Source organism: Phalangium opilio, unplaced genomic scaffold (assembly GCF_054372755.1).
Source record: "Phalangium opilio isolate 3A_F unplaced genomic scaffold, DU_Popi_V2 ptg001170l_1, whole genome shotgun sequence".
Lineage (NCBI taxonomy): Eukaryota > Metazoa > Arthropoda > Arachnida > Opiliones > Phalangiidae > Phalangium > Phalangium opilio.
The window spans coordinates 12,280,543-12,297,467 of NW_028324255.1; the positions used below are offsets into that span (position 1 = coordinate 12,280,543).

General features: G+C 36.5%; 1 protein-coding gene and 1 pseudogene across 2 annotated transcripts; both read left to right on the plus strand.

The window, feature by feature from the left end:
- The first annotated feature begins 64 nt into the window (after window positions 1–64).
- On the plus strand, window positions 65–2,231 carry LOC149587318 (ATP-binding cassette sub-family C member 1-like). Its single transcript, XM_089863558.1, has 3 exons — window positions 65–152; window positions 206–576; window positions 1,945–2,231. The coding sequence occupies exons 1-3, from the start codon at window positions 65–67 to the stop codon at window positions 2,161–2,163; spliced, it is 678 nt and encodes a 225-aa protein (XP_089719684.1). The 3' UTR covers window positions 2,164–2,231.
- LOC149587319 (ATP-binding cassette sub-family C member 1-like) lies at window positions 2,178–4,654 on the plus strand (annotated as a pseudogene). Its single transcript, XR_016380303.1, has 5 exons — window positions 2,178–2,199; window positions 2,515–2,579; window positions 2,816–2,924; window positions 3,642–4,323; window positions 4,398–4,654. The product of XR_016380303.1 is annotated as an ATP-binding cassette sub-family C member 1-like (transcript).
- The last annotated feature ends 12,271 nt before the right edge of the window (window positions 4,655–16,925 follow it).

Genomic DNA, 16,925 nt, shown 5'->3' on the forward strand with positions numbered 1-16,925 from the left:
CATATCCTACCATAAAAATCATGTTTATTCTCAATGGTAGCTTTAGGCCTATCACGCGGGCCAAATGGAGTTCTACCTTAGCACAATAATCAATTTTAGAAGGAAACCCGACGTCGCTTTAGATTATTTCCAGATTTTCCAACTCACAATTGGTCAATTTTGACCAAAGTTAGTTAACATCAATTTATTTCTATGAAATTTTCAGCGATTGAGATCGAGAAGGGAACGTTTCGTTGGAACTTGGACGATCCAGCGGCAGCATCTCTTCGGGACATCAATTTAAAAGTATCCTGCGGTTCTTTGGTGGCCGTGGTGGGTCCTGTTGGTTGTGGCAAGTCTTCCCTCTTGTCCTCTTTGGTTTCCGAGATGCAGAAAGTGGAGGGGGAGGTCAGAGTGGCCGGGAGAGTGGGGTACGTCACTCAACAACCATGGATACAAAACGCCACACTCAGAGACAACATACTCTTCGTCGATTACATAGATCAGGAAAGATACGACAGCGTCATACGCGCATGCGCCCTACAACCGGACCTCGACCAGCTACCCGCTGACGACGAAACGGAGATCGGAGAAAGAGTATGTGTTATAATGAGCAGATAATCTTTGTCTTTAAGTGTCCATCATTAGGTCTTTGGTCGAACTTTGTCCTGCCCCCTTCCTTAGGAGAAATCTGGATCCAAAAATACAAGACAGATTTTTTTACCTCCTCAAACGATGTTTTTACACAACTCGCGTGGTACATTGACGCCCCTTACGCTACTGGGTCATTTCACACCGATTCGAACGACCATGTTACCTTGGGTCGGCCGATCTTAATGAAATTTTAACCGCGTTAACGTGCAACTATTTTATGGTGAAAGCCGAAATTTTAACCCAAAATATTGATTAGAAAAAAAATCCCGTTTTTAGGTGTACGTTATGACCATATTCGTACCGCTAGGCATAATGTTGAACAAATTTTTTCCAGTTTGGTTAAGAGGTGGTATTTTCGGTAAGGGATGTCTCTAACTTTAACGGTTCTCTCACTAATAGTAGTTCTTTTCAAAATTTCTAAGAGCATGGGGGTCAACTTTGAAGCAAAACTCTACTAAGGTGTTAAGACATAGACTGAGTGAGAGGGAGAGGTAGAGTGAGAGAGATATGATGAAATACTTATTTTAGATAAAAGTACACTGCCCTGCTATTAAAATGTTGCCGAAGCACAAGCTTACCTAGTTAGTCTAATATAGACATTGTTCGATTATTTTTTTTATTTTTTTTGTGTATTTTTAAAACTTTAATTTAATTTGAAATTAGATAAAATGTGTTATGGAACGTAAAATTAAATTCTTAGTTTGTTGAGAAGAGATGCGTGTTAAGGATTGTAATATAATCTCTGAGAACTGAGGAAGCAATGTCCATTATAGTTGCCAAATAGTTTTTCGAAATCTACGAAGAATGTAGATGTGGTTCCTCGCAATCCCACATACAAGCCGATCGTTTCCCATTCTAGTATATATTATTATTATTCATTAATATATTTATTTCTGAAATAGTCATGTGTCGAGTCCATATATTTTGTTCTCTGCATCGACTCTTAGTGCCTGGTCATCATATTGTTCAAATCAAACCAGGGGGGGGCGCATCTAGTATAAATCCAATCGGCTTATTGTTTTGGGGGCAGAGTAGGTCTCTCTTTCTGGATTTTCGTCCGCTCGTGACAAGACGGAACCAAATTGACGCCCTTTCGACCCTCTTTCCCCCCTGTGAGAGTTGAGGCTTGCTTTGTTGAATACTAGTTCACCCCACAACACTTCTCCTTTTCCACTCCTCCCTGATTTTAGATTAGACTGAAAAATATTATGTGCAGCACTCGAAAAACCTGGTTTTGCGACGTTTCATGCATAGTTCCATAGATGACTGATATCGTTTGTAATGTGTTCGTTTACAAATTTTCCGTGATAGGGCATCAACTTGAGTGGCGGTCAGAAGCAAAGGGTCAACGTGGCCAGAGCAATTTATCGTGATGACGATGTTTATCTCTTCGATGACCCGTTGGGGGCGGTTGACTCGCTCGTGGCCAAACATCTCTTCAACGAAGTCATCGGACCAAAGAGATTTCTTCGAATGAAAGTAATTAACGCTACTCTTATATCTTCTATGAAAGCGCTAAGCGTCCATTAATGAGTATAGTCAATATGTCGTTTTGTTTAAATCCTGGTAATAGTTGAATAACGCGTCCCGGAAAATAATCAATATTTTAACTGTTAAACAAATTTCAGTTGATATCTCGTATCAGAAGTATATAATACTTCTCTTTGAGAGAAGTGTACCTCAAAGCTGGGTAAGTGTAACGTCATTCTTCCCAACATCATTTTACATTTGGAGCAAGGTTACTAAACCGAATTACATACCCGATAAATAGTTCCTTCATCATTACTCTATTAGCGTTTAACTATTAGGAAAGACGCGCTTGTGGATTTTTGTCCCACGTCAAGACAATAAAGTTTTGTGAGTTGATTGCTGGGGATTTAGTGCCAAACAATTATAGAATTCTCCTTACGGAGCGATGCCCATCTTTAAGTTTGATTAGCGGGAAAGTAAACAAAAAGGGTGAACCTGGGAAGAATGACGTTACGTAACTAAAATATTAAGAGGATACAGAGTGTCATCCTTCTTCTATTATCCCCTTCTGCTCGTATATACATATTTATCTAAACCGCATCACCGCATAGATTTTAATTTAAATCCTGGCAACTTCGAAAGTCGCTTACTTTTGATAGTTGCTTCGGTAGTTCCTTGCTCGTTCGACAATAACTATTTCAATTTGTTACAGACGAGAGTTTTGGTGACGCACAACTTGAGCTTCATCCGAGAAATGGACGAGATCTTCTTCATGAACAACGGACGAATCGTCGAGAGGGGAACCTATGAATATGAAACGAGTAAATCAAAATCCTTTCTACAAGCTACAATCTGTGCTGTTTTCTTGTTTAGCTCTAGATAGTGATAGTGAAACGTCCCTAAATTATCACGATCTTCTGATATTTCAAAAGGACCAATAGTTACTGAATTAACTAAGAGGATCTCGAGATGGAATAGTATGCGGTGGGTTTGAATGGGAGACTTATATAGCGATTTGATATTTTACGTTAGGTTAGGTACATCTACGGTCGCCATTCTTGTATGTTTTTTCGTAAGGTATAAAAGCTAGTTTGACCGCCGTTCTGGTGCGTTTTTAAGAATACGTTTAGGCCTAATTGTCGTTTAATGACAAGGCACTTACAAGCCCATTTTAGAACTTGATACACATTACTATATTAATGGATTTCAGGACGGCTGAAAAGGGGGTTGGTTATAAGGGTAGCGGATGTGAAAAAAAATATACAACATTTTTATACAAAGAAAGATTATATATATTTTTGGTATGATCTTTCACCCTAGTCCCGGCTTGATCGAAACTTAGTTTTAAAATATATAGTGTAGGTGATATACGATTTTCCTTACATTGAAGTCGTTATCAGGTCTTATCTATGAAAGATATTTCATTTTTTGGCTAATAAGAATTTTCCCTTAATTTTGAAAAGAAAGTGCGCAGGCTTTTCTGTCTCGTGGAAAAATTATTCATTTTCCACAAATAAAGTTCTAATATTATATTTTGAAATCAAAGCTCTTGCGATTGTTGAAAATCTTCATCGCTCCCACTACGGGCGTGGAATCAAATGTCGTCTCCATAGAAAGAGTTGATGAGTACTCTCGTTTGGAGTCCGAGGCCGAGTGGAAGAAACCAGAATCTCAACCTCCAGCTGACTGGCCTCAACGAGGACAAATCACATTCCATAACTACAGTACCAGATACCGAGAAGGATTGGATTTGGTCTTGAAGGACATAAATGTCAGGATCGAAGCCGGAGAGAAGGTGGGCGTGGTGGGGCGGACAGGTGCCGGAAAGTCGTCGCTTACACTGGCGCTCTTCCGTCTCATCGAGGGGGTGCGCGGTCAGATCGTCATAGACGGAGTGGAAGTGGAGAGATTGGGCTTGTCCGATTTGAGATCGCGACTGACCATCATCCCCCAAGAGCCCGTCCTCTTCTCGGGCACACTCAGACTCAACCTGGATCCCTTCGGTCAACAAGACGACCAGCGACTGTGGGCCTCCCTGGAACACTCCCACTTGAAATTCTTCGTGGCGTCACTCGAGCAGGGCCTGGATCACCCCGTGGCCGAAGGAGGTAACAACTTGGACACCGACGATCTCATTCAAGAGACTATCAAGAAGGAATTCGCCAACTCCACCATCATCACCATAGCTCACAGAATAAACACCATCTTAGACTACGACAAGTTAGTAGGCCTACCTATTTGACAGGCTTACCAATGTGATTTTACTTATTTTTATGTCTGTTAACTTTTCATAGGGTGATGGTTTTGGATCAGGGCCGAATTACGGAATTTTGACTCTCCAGATGCTCTCTTGAAGAATGAGCAATCAATGTTCTATGATTTAGCCAAAGATGCTAATATCCTCTAGATCACCTTTATTTAAACCGTTGCAATCAACGTTTTACCAGTCTAACCAATAACCTTATCACTCGATATTATTATTATTGTTATTAGAAACACAAGTTCACTGTTATTTAAAACGAACCCTTAATAAACACTACTAAGCAATTAACACTTGCCAAACAAAGCTCATTTCAGGCACAAACGAATGTGTTGTAGCAACGGCAAATAGAATTAAAAGAAAGTGTGTCTCCGTAAGGTTTACGACTTACTGCAACCAAATATTTATCTCCTCCCCTCTAGCTTCTACGTTCGACCTGTCCTCGCTTTACATGATTATTAAAGGGAACGAGAAGCTTCGTTGAAAAAAAGATTTATATACCAAAAAATAGAATTAATTTCTGTGAATTCAAAAATATCAAGCTTTTAATTTTCCGATTTCTGGTTATTTGGCAATATGCATTTGAAAATGCTTCATATTAAATTACTTGAAATCCACTTTTTAAGAAAGGCTAAAACGCTTCCCGTAGGCTGACGTCACAGATATATTTTTTTCACGTGAGATGGTGCCACTCTCTCCGCTATCAGACCCAGAGTTTAGACTGGCGAGAAGGTCGAAATGCGTATAGGGATTCCCGCACTTTTTTACCTCTCCGAGTGACGTATGTCACGGAGAGGCTCTAATTTCGACGTGTCTGTCTGTCTATTGTTATTGACTTACACCCCAGGGGACCGCGTTCTCAGTTTTCAAATCGGAGCAAACGTTTTCCCAAATTCCGTACCGGAAATTTGGAAAATTGTATTCCACTTACAAAGCCTATTACTCCATTTTCTGTCTAACAACCCTATCATCCGGTCTTTTGTCCATTCCACAAGGACACCAGTTTGTACTTTCTGGCTTCTATACACAACCGTCATCCAGTCGTTTGTCAATCCCACATGAACACCAGTCTGTACTTACTGGCTTCTAAACACCACCATCATCTGGTCTTTTTTCCATCCCACATGGACACCAGTCTGTACGTACTGGCTTCTAAACACCACCATCTTCTGGTCTTTTGCCCATCCCACATGGACACCACATACTGGCTTCTATCTCCATCATCATCGTTAAGGTTAAGACACACGCGGCGATCGGCTAGGGTTACGAGAAACGTCTAGCCTCCCAATAGCGGGGCTTCCACCAAAGGTTCACGCAATTGCGCTGTTCTTACCTATAGCTGCGATTCGAAACCTTTATATACTACCTATTTGAGTAAGGCGAAGCAACAAGCTTATGTTTCATTTACAACGTCAATATTAGTCAAGTCTCTCAAGAATGATTAATTGTTCTTTTTTAAAACGATGTAACGCTCAATAAGGCGAATAACTAACTAAGAAAATGTTTAATTTTAATTATATTTATTTTAGTATTCAAGATAATCTTGTTTCTCAAATCAAAATAAATACGAAAAGGGTTAAAAGCAGTCTATGTGATTATCTGTGTGTGTCCGTCCGTTGTTACATTAGTGCGCCGCGTTAGCAGTTCGCCTTGTGTTCATGTGTAAAGAAATCCTACAGAACCTTAATATTCCCTTTTTCCATAATATAAAGTGAATATGTGGAAATATTTTTCGTAATTACGATGCCTTTAGTAGTTTTGTAGCTTTAAAGCTCTGTTTCATTTAGATATTCCAAGGATAGTTTTTAATATTATTTTTTGAAATGGCTGTTTCTATACTACTTAAGTTATACTAAATCTGTATATAGAATAATCCTTGCTTTGGTGATTGAAAGAAGAAAGTTAAGGCCTAGACTCTGTCGTATAAATCAAGTTTTATCCGTAATAGGCTTTGAGAACTAAAGAGTAAATAATTTAGACCTGAGGTGAAGTAAACTATGGGTTTTATTTTCGTGTCTGTAATGAAGAGACATTAACGGTTCAGGGTGAGCCGAAAGTTAAATACACGTTTAAATAATAAGGTTTAGATTTTATAAGAAGAGCATCATTGTGGTAATTAGATCAGTGAAAGGGCTATACGTAATCGGGTTAACTCATTCTTGTTATGGTGCGCATTGACTTTCATTGCGTGTAACCACAAGTCAGCTTTGGTGGCATTTAACGTTAACACTCATGTTGGCTAACTAATAATATCGTTGAGGTGAAACGAGACAATAGTGTTCATACTGCAAACCAGTTGTGAATGTAGTTATGAGAATACAGGGTTAACAGTTGAGGCGTAGACAATTGGGCCTTTTCAAACACATAAATCTCTCCTAAAGTTATACACGTAATTTCCTGTTTTTTCCCATTGACTGATTTTCCATGTGTCCAAGACATAACTTTATTGGATGTAAAATGTCGTCTGCTTTACTGTATATTCGCTATGCTTGGAATACTGCTTTAATAATTCGTAAATTTTTACTTCAAAAAAAGAGAAATAATTCTATATCTAGGTTAATAAGTTTGTAGTAGTACTTATGCTCTTGACTCGGAGAGGTAATATTTTGGTTTTTCCAACTTGTTATTTCTCAACTTCATGCACAAATCAGACACGCACCAGAACATAGACGGCATGAACACTCAGATAGGAAAAAGGGATATTTTTCAAATAGAAACATCGTTCCAGTAATATATGTTGATTATAGTAAAAATTAAATTTGTTCATTGAATCTAAGTAACCGTAATGAAAAAGGTATCGAAGAATTAATAAATGAATGATTAAGCTATATTTTATTCGGAAGGTAATACAAGACAGGATCGTATTCTAGAAATTCTACAAAGCTTATCCCCGTTTCAAATTATATTTCACAAGAATTTCGTTCATCTGGTATCTATTTAATACAATTCTAAAGGTGTAATACATTTATTGCCATAATTTCATACGATATTCTCCATAAGTATGACACTTCCTATACTTCGTAATGCTAAAGAATTCCTGAGAGCTAGTTCAAGAACTACAAGCGAGAATTGACTGCATGCGGTTTTGCAGTCCATCTTCCAAATTAGTCTGTACTTTAGGAGAATCTATGACGTTTCACCAACGTCACTTAATGACAAGTTCTCAGTCACCAGTGACAAACTTATGAATCATATCTCATGAACTCATGGTACTGCTTAATACTACAGATATTTAACACTTCGGATTGCAAAGCTGTCCGCCCATTCACAAGTTTAAAACTGCAGTTGGGTCGCCACTTTTCTGGCTGGCTAAGATTTGGGGAAGTGCTGCGAGCAAAACTGAGAAGCTTTACCAAAGACGACTTCTCAGACCGATCGAGCGTCTACGAGTGTAAGTGAAGCACCTTGAAATATTTCAATTCAAGTACAAGCTATGAAGGATTTATGGTCCTGCGAAGGGGAAGGAGTTCCAAGGGCCAAACGTTTGGTGGTTGGATATATTGAGGTATTTGCTTTTATTTCCAAATCATTTATAGTAATATTTTAAGAATGTTTCTGGTAGGAACCTCCAAATAAAACAATAGATGATTCGTAAAAATTCTTTGGGCAATATGTTTTTGACAACTTCACATATACCAAATACGTATGTGTGATCAGGTTTTCTTCCTCAACCCGTCAACAACACGTTCTATTCTTTCCTTACTTAGTTGGCCGTCAATTAGCAAAAAGTTTAAATCTTACCTTGAAGAATTTTATGAAATATCTATTGCTTTATGAAGTACTAGTTGTTACCCGCGGCGTCGCTCGCGTGTAATAAGAACTTCCATCAAAATGATATAAAGAATGGGTAGATTTTACTGATTAGTAATATTTTTGTAGCACCCTAAGAGGTTAGGCACTCGGCGTCGCCCGTCGGGACATTTTTTATTACTTTTCATGCGGACCTTATTCCATTTAAAAACATGGCAACAAATGGAACCCAAAAGACCATTCAGCCTGTTAAAGGAAACTAGTGTACCAAGTGTGAATTCGGTTGAAACGCGCGGACTCTGTTGCATAGAGAAGATTTTTTACATTTCTGACCGCCATTTATTACGATGGCGGCGGATTGGAAAATTCTTTCTTAGTACGCGCCCACTACTTATGAGTAACGTTCCTGCAAATTTTCAGCCTTCTAGGACAAGCGGTTTGGGCTGGGCGTTGATTATCATTCAGTCTGACAGTCAGTCTGGACTTTAATGTATATAGATATAGAAGATAGATAACAGGAAAAATCAGAAGCATCACAGGGAACCTTTGTGTTGCAGTTCTGTTACTAAGAGATGTGGGAGTATTTAGCTTGCATGATATCACTTTAATAAAGGGAGGGTGAAAAGGAAAATCAAGTGATTTTTTATCGATTCTTCTACTAATTATAAGACCATTCTTATAATTAAGAAAGCAAAGCGACGTGAACGCAAGATTTTAACTTTGTTTGAATGGGCCTTGAGATTTGATAATTTAAAATCAGCATTAGGTTAGTTCGCGGGCAAAGATCTAATTAGAAGTATCGTGGTTTCAATCGATTTTGTTATAAAAATGTGTTCTATTTCTCTCTATTTAGAATGCAAATACTTTATCAGTTTTCAATATGGTAACCGGAACCATGATGCCCTTAATGACAAAGTTTGTCAATTGCACTTGGTAAATTTATTACTACTGTTATAGTTTAATTCGCCGTAACTGCGTGCTTTTAGTACATGTGCAATAATAACAGAAATTGATTATTTCAAACAGCTATGAAGTCAAAGAAGTTGAATTTTCCGATTTTTTTCTCACGGGATGTAGTCTTTCCAGTAATAACTTTATATGATCAGGGATAGATGTAATTTTAGAAACAGGAATGGAGAACGCTTAGTACTTACTTCAGTCCGACTCATAGTCATAGCCCAGTATAGAGCCCCTCCGTCCAACAGGTAACGAAAATTTTAAATTATCTTATTGGCTCACTTAAACTACGTTTTGATGACGTTGCTGACGGGGACGGCAAAAAATAAGTTATTCCTTTTTACCTCTGTCGCTATGACCCGCCTCTTCATTCATACTCCCCCCCCGTCCCGGAGAAGGGGAACGTGGACTATGACGCGCGCCCAGATTACTCTGTTCTCCATTCCTGCTTCTAAAATTACATCTATACCTGATTTATCAAAACTGTCTTTGTACACAATGACGCGAAAAAGTAAGAGATAAGTGTAGAAAATTAATTGTTTGAAGTAACAGATATTCAAATTTTCATTTTTGAAGACGTGATTATAAAACATCAATTATTTGAAAAAATTTCTTATCTTAGTTTTTTTCACCAAAATTCCTTAAGTAAAATATTTTATCCTTAAACATGTGCATCATTTTAAAAATAGAAAACGTATGCATTTTATTTTCTTTTTAAAATTTAGAGTTAGTTTGAGTATTCGGGCCTATAAGGAGAATAAAATGGGCAGAAAATTGTTGATAGCAGACAAAATAAAACAAGCATGAAAACTTAACAAACGTGTTCGTTTATTTTAAAGATTTCGAGGTTTCAAAAATTGACGTGTTGTATATCTCTCAAAGCTACAGATCCTTTTGACTCTAATAACTACATCACAGTCAAAGGGCGAATGTAATTTTCGGTTCGCAATATTTTCAATTTTGAAATATAAAAATAAATACTAGCTCTATTTTTCAGATATCCGAGTATTTGAACTTCCTCGAAGCAAATGTTTCTCGAAAATAAACAGTAGTATCAAGGTAGTTTCTCTGAAAATTTTGTGAAAAAAACTAAGATAAGAAATTTTTTCAAATAATTGATGTTTTATAATCACGTCTTCAAAAATGAAAATTTGAATATCTGTTACTTCAAACAATTAATTTTCTACACTTATCTCTTACTTTTTCGCGTCTTTGTGTACAAAGACAGTTTTGATAAATATCTGTCACTTCAGTCTTAATATGAATTAAAACTGTTTAGAAACTAGTATTTTAAAACGTATACTGAAAAGCAGGCGCTCCATTTAAGTCTTGTGGTGTTGCGCGTATATTAGTTACCACGTTTGAACTAACAAGGCCCTAACCATCTATTATAGAAGTATTAATCTTGATTGCTTCAACGCCCAGTCCAACTCAAATTGCCTTCCCGTCGTTTTCACGTGCAAAGCACAGTGGATGCAATAATACAAATAGATTCCGAAGACTTAGGCTAAAAAAATATTACGTAGACCTGTGTACAAAAACAATCTATACACCTGTGCACAAACATATTCCGTAGACCTGCGCTGGGTGACCACATTTCCTAAATTTTATAATTTTTCCTATTTTCGGATGTCTTCCTATTAGTTCCTATAATTTCGATAATTTTCCTATATTTTCCGATTTTTTGAAATTGTAGATATTTTGTGCGCTCTCACTTTTGGTTTTGTTATATATCACCAAAGCTATGGAAGCCTCTAAAAATATTTGTCGGGGAAGTCTGTGATGTTTTAAAGTTATAGCATATGTTTCTAAGATTACGTTCCATAAGTATGACACTTCCTATATTTCGAAATGCTAGAGACTTAATGAGAGCTAGTTCGAGAACGACGCGAGAATTGACTACACGCGATTTTCTACTCCATCTTCCTATTTAGTCTGTACTAAGCCTTTGACAGGGCCTCATCAGGCGTCGCTTTACGAGAAGCTATGACGTTTCATTTACGTCACTTCGAGACAAGCTCTCAGTTTCCAGTGACAAATTTATGTAACATATCTTACGAACTTATGGTTATAATTAAACCAAAGCTCCTTTGTAAATCTTGTCTTATTACTTTCAAAGCATTTGCAACCTATATTTTGCTATTTTTTCAAGAGTAGTTCTCTTGTCTTTTCCTGTTTTTTTTAATTATACATCTACATCTATATAAATCAAAGTCCTGACCGACTGACAGACTGACTGATAATCATCGCCCAGCCCAAACCGCTGGCCCCAGAAGGCTGAAAATTTGGAGGAACGTTACTCGTAAGTAGTAGGCGCGTACTAAGAAAGATTTTTCCAATCCGCCGCCATCTTCATAATTGGCGCACAGAAATGTAACAAATCTTCTCTTTGTAAGAAAGTCCGTGAGTTTCAACCGATTTCACAAATATTTAGTACACTGGATTCCTTTAACCTATATATATATGGTCTTTCGGGATCGATTTGTTGCCATCATTTTAAATGGCGGCCAGATATTTAAAAACCTTTCTTTATAGAATGTCTGCGTGTAAAGTAATAAAAAATGTCCCGACGAGCTGATGGGCGACGCCGAGTGCCTTCGCTCCTAGGATGCTACAAAAATATTAGTCGACTCAGTAAAATGTACCCATACTTGATGGAGTTCTTACTACACTCAAGCGATGCCGCGGGTAACAGCTAGTCTCCCATAATTTCCTGTAAATAAATTGCAAATTTCCTATTTTCCTATAACTATTACAAGGTTATTTGTGGTAACCCTGAGTGCACAAACATATTTCGTAGATAACATAGACTTATGAAAACACATGTCATATAATTGTGTACAAACAGATCCCGTAGACTTGTGCACAAACAGATCCGTTAGAATTGTGCACAAACAGATCCCTTAGAATTGTGCACAAACAGATACCTTAGAATTGAACACAAACTGATGTCATAGACTTGCGCACAAAATGATGTCATAGACTTACGCAGAAACAGATGTCATAAACTTGTGCAAAAAGAGATGTTATATACCTGTACACAAAAAGATTCCATGGACCTCTGCACAAAAACATTCCATATCCCTATGCTCAAAAATGTTCCTTACCCATTTGCACAAAAATATCACGTTCACCTGTGCACAAAACTATCACGTACACCTGTGCACAAAAATATTCGGTATCCATTTTCACAAAAATATTCCGTACACCTGTGCACAAAAATATTCCAAATCCATTTTCACCATAATATTCCATACACCTATACACAAAAATATTCCGTACACCTGTGCACAAAAAAATTCCGTACTATTGTGCATAAAAATATTCCGTACACCAATGCATAAAAATATTTCGTACACTTGTGCACAAATAGAATCACAGGCTTGTGCACAAAGAAATGTCGGAGACTCGCGCAAAAAGAGATGTTATAGACATGTGCACATCAGATTCCATAGAGTTATGCACAAACATTTTCAATGCCCCTATGCTCAAACAGATTTCAAACCCTTATGCTCAAACAGATTTCAAACCCTTATGCTCAAAAAGATTCCATACCCATTTGCACAAAAATGATACGTAGACCCGTGCTCAAAAATATTCCGTAGACCCGTGCTCAAAAATATTCCGTAGACCTTTGCTCAGACAGAAGTCACTCGCGTGTGCACAAACAGATGTCATAGACTTGTGCACTAAGAGATTTTATAGACTTGTTCACAAGCAGGTGTTATAGAATTGATCACAAGCAGGTGTTATAGAATTGATCACAAACAGGTGTTATAGACTTGTTCACAAACAGATGATTTAGACTTGTGCACAAACAGATGCTTTAGACTTGTGCACAAACAGATGTTTTAGTCTTGTGCACAAACAGATATTTTAGTTTTGTGTACAAACAGATGTTTTAGTCTTGTGTACAAACAGATGTTTTAGACTTGTGCACAAACAGATGTTTTAGGCTTGTGTACAAACAGATGTTTTAGACTTGAGCATAAACAAATGTTATTGACTTGCGCAAAAAGAGATGTCATAGAAATGAGCAAATCAGATGTCATAGAAATGAGCAAATCAGATTCCATAGACCTGTGCACAAACAGAGGTCGTAGACCTGTGAACAAACAGATGTCGTAGACCTGTGCACAAACAGAAGTTGTAGACCTGTGCAAATAAAGATTTTTCACTTGGACAAATAAAGATTCTTCAGACTTTTGTGTGCACATAATGATTCTTCAGACTTGTGTGCACATAAAGATTCTTCAGACTTATGTGCACATAAAGATTCTTCAGACTTGTGTGCACATAAAGATTCTTCAGACTTGTGTGCACATATTGATTCTTCAGACTTGTGTGCAACTAAAGATTCTTCAGACTGTGTGCACATAATGATTCTTCAGACTTGTGTGCACATAAAGATTCTTCAGACTTGTGTGCACATAAAGATTCTTCAGACTAGTGTGCACATAAAGATTCTTCAAACTTGTGCAAATAAAGATTCTTCAAACTTGTGCACATAAATATACCATAGACCCATGAACAAAAAATTCCATAGACCTGTGCACAGAAGATTCCATACTCCTATACTCAAAAGGATTCCATGCAGATTTGCACAAAAACATTCCGTAGACCTGTGTAAAACAATATTCCATAGGCCTGTGTAAAACAATATTCCAGAGGCCTGTGTAAAACAATATTCCATAGGCCTGTGTAAAACAATATTCCAGAGGCCTGTGTAAAACAATATTCCATAGGCCTGTGCACGAAATGATTGCATAGGCCTCTGCACAAAGAGATTTTATACTCCTTTGCACAAAAATATTCTGTAGGTCTGCGCTTAAACAGATTCCGTAGACTTGTACACAAACAGATGTTATAGTTTAGACTCGTGTAAAAATTTAATTACCTATAATTGGTAATTATCTTTAATTGCTTATTTTGTTTAATTATCTTTAATTGCTTATTTTGTTTAATTATCTTTAATTGCTTATTTTGTTTAATTAAGTTTAATCCGTACTTCGCAACTAAATTAGTTGGACGCGCAATAGTTATAATGACAATTAAGTTAGCTAATTGCCCTACCAATTTGATTATCCGCAGTAAAACGACGTAAGTCCTAGAATGACTTTCTTTATTACTTAACCCAAGCAAAAAAGTCTTAAGTTCCACAGTTTAAAGGTAAACCACGTAATTCGGAGCAGGTACTTAAAACTATTAAAAACAATACTTAAACTTTGTTTTTCGTAATGAAACAAAAATTGGCGCCCACTTTAAAAATGGGGCTTTCATTTTAGACCGTTTTCAAATCTATCAAACGTATAGTTATTTTTGTAAGGGTAGTTACAAAATGGGTAAGTTTGGAAAATTTCCCATGTTATTTCTATGTAGATTCTCTAGTTTTTCAACAAAATCTGTGATTAATTTTATGGAAATGAAAACCACCCTTAGCAACTTTATGCTTTATAAAATAAACTGTTAGGTGGATCATCTTGAAATTTTTACCACATACTAAGGGCCCGGATTTTAGTTCAGTAGAAAAATTTCGAAACAATAAACTTAATACGAACAAGGATTATTTAAAATGTCTAAGGATAGAACGCAGAGGGGGAAATATCGAAGGTAGATGTTCCAAACGGTACCTAGCGGGCACAATCGGCAAACCGGAAAGCCATTTATTTTGGTGCGTCAACACGTGACCGTGTTATTGAATGTTTTGTCTCTTTCGTCTGCCAAGGCGTCTGCTCTGGCAGATCTGAGATGTACTCAAACAACGATTGACTGAAGCAGGAAGGAGTTTTAAGATATGTTTAGTTGTTTACATAAAAATATTTTTATGATACCTGAAGGAATTAATTCTGAAATAAGTTGTGTTCGTGTTTAAGTACTAACGGAATTATGTATGAAGATATGTCTCCTGGTAAGTCGTTTTTAAAATTTAATAATTTAAATCCAAATATTGCTCTAAGCCTTGGTTCTGAAAGTATTTCATTTACCTTTCCTATGTAATGTTCTGTTAACTTCTTGTAAAATGTAAATAATTAAGATGAAGCTTCAGAAGGACCACCGAGAAAAAATTGCAAAAGAATTAAGACATCTAATTTAAAAAACAAACGAGCCAAGAAAGCTGTTTTAACCGGGATAGAAAACATTGATCTGTAAGTTTAGAGTTGGGACATGAAACTATTTTCAAATGAATATAAATTTTAAGTATATTTCTATTGCAAGTGTACAAAAAGGAAAAAAACCTGAAACCCAACCTAAGGGAGAAAAAAAATCAAAGAAGCCTGCATTAAAAAGAAAAATTGATTTGTAAATATATCCTTAATATGATAAAATATGATTACTATTAAAATTCACATTCAATTAGAAATGTACCTGAAAAGTCTCGGGGTGTAAAAATAAAAAAAGAAGTTAAAAAAATTGGGATAGTTGATGGTAAGGCCAAATTACGTTGCTAAGTGTTCCAAGTATTTAATATCATTAAATGTTTTTCAGAGAAAAAGTATGACATAATGTTTGAACAGGCCTTCAAAAATGCTATTCTTTTCATAAAAAATGACCTTCTCGATTTCCCAGTTAATGCAATTAACATGAAAGTGATACATTGGATCACGAATTTGCCATCAAATGGACTAATATATGAAATTTTCAAAGAAAGGTTGAGAGCATTATTAACAAAAACTGCTTCTGACAAACTATATTCAGACTATAAGAAAATAAGTATGAGCATTGATTGGACGGAAGCATTATGTTATTGTCAAGACATTGAAATAGCTGTATGAACGAATTTAAAGACTACTTCAAGAGTTTGGTTAACGAATTTAAGCAATGAAAATATTTCATTTTAGGATCCTGTCAAGGTAACTGGGCTACAAATGCTTCTTCGGGAGCTCTACAATGCAAATTTATTTCTTACAAGTAAGTCGTCGGATCTTACGCCGAAAGAAGAAATTGAAACTCCAGAAGATGACGAGGTCTTCTTTTATGTCATTGGATTTCTACTGAACTATCTATTAAATCATAAGAGTTCTGACGAAATGAAAATACTAGGAAAAGCTCTCGAAGAGACTGATCTGGAAAACGTTTCGCCCAAGTACAAAAGATGGACAGAAATGCAAGATAGAGGAGCACTTAAATATCCAAATGCTAAAGCTTTAAGTTTCTTCAAAGACATTCAAAAACATGTTGGCCAATATTATGGTGAAATTTTGTATAGAAACAAAAATAAATTAGTCTTGGAAGCTATCACAGATGACAAGGTGATAGAAGCAAAATGGACTGAAATTTGTACCGCAGCTGATGTGAATGAAACTCTTGCGAGTAAGGTTAAAGAGACCTTCTTAAGAAAATACCTAAATACCATAGGGAAGGGGCACACAAATAAAATACGGAACATACTGAAAGGAAACGAAAGGTGTAAGCAACTGAATACCAAAGCTAAATCTAAAGAAAAAACTGAGAAAAAATTGGAGGCAAAGTTCGAAGAGAAACAAAAATTAAAACAAACATATTTAATCATTTAGAATTATAACACTAGTGATAAATGCAGCAATACCTATCTATGTCAAAAAATATGATCTCAAAGCCATTGTGATTAAAGTTTGTTACATTTGAAATTTTAAAATAATTTTTCAGTTTTTCATTGACAATTTCCTCCATTTCCAGTCGTTTTAACATTAATATTTCCTTCAGCTAATCTTCGAAGTCTTGGTGTATTTTGTGCAAATTTATTAAGTGTTGGTTTGCTTCCTGCCATACACGCTTGCCTATGTTTTCCAAACAGTTGTTCCAAAGGGTCTTGATTGAAGTGATCAGTCAGCACAAATTTAGCTCCTTTGCTGAGTAAAAAAGGCACTAGTTCTAA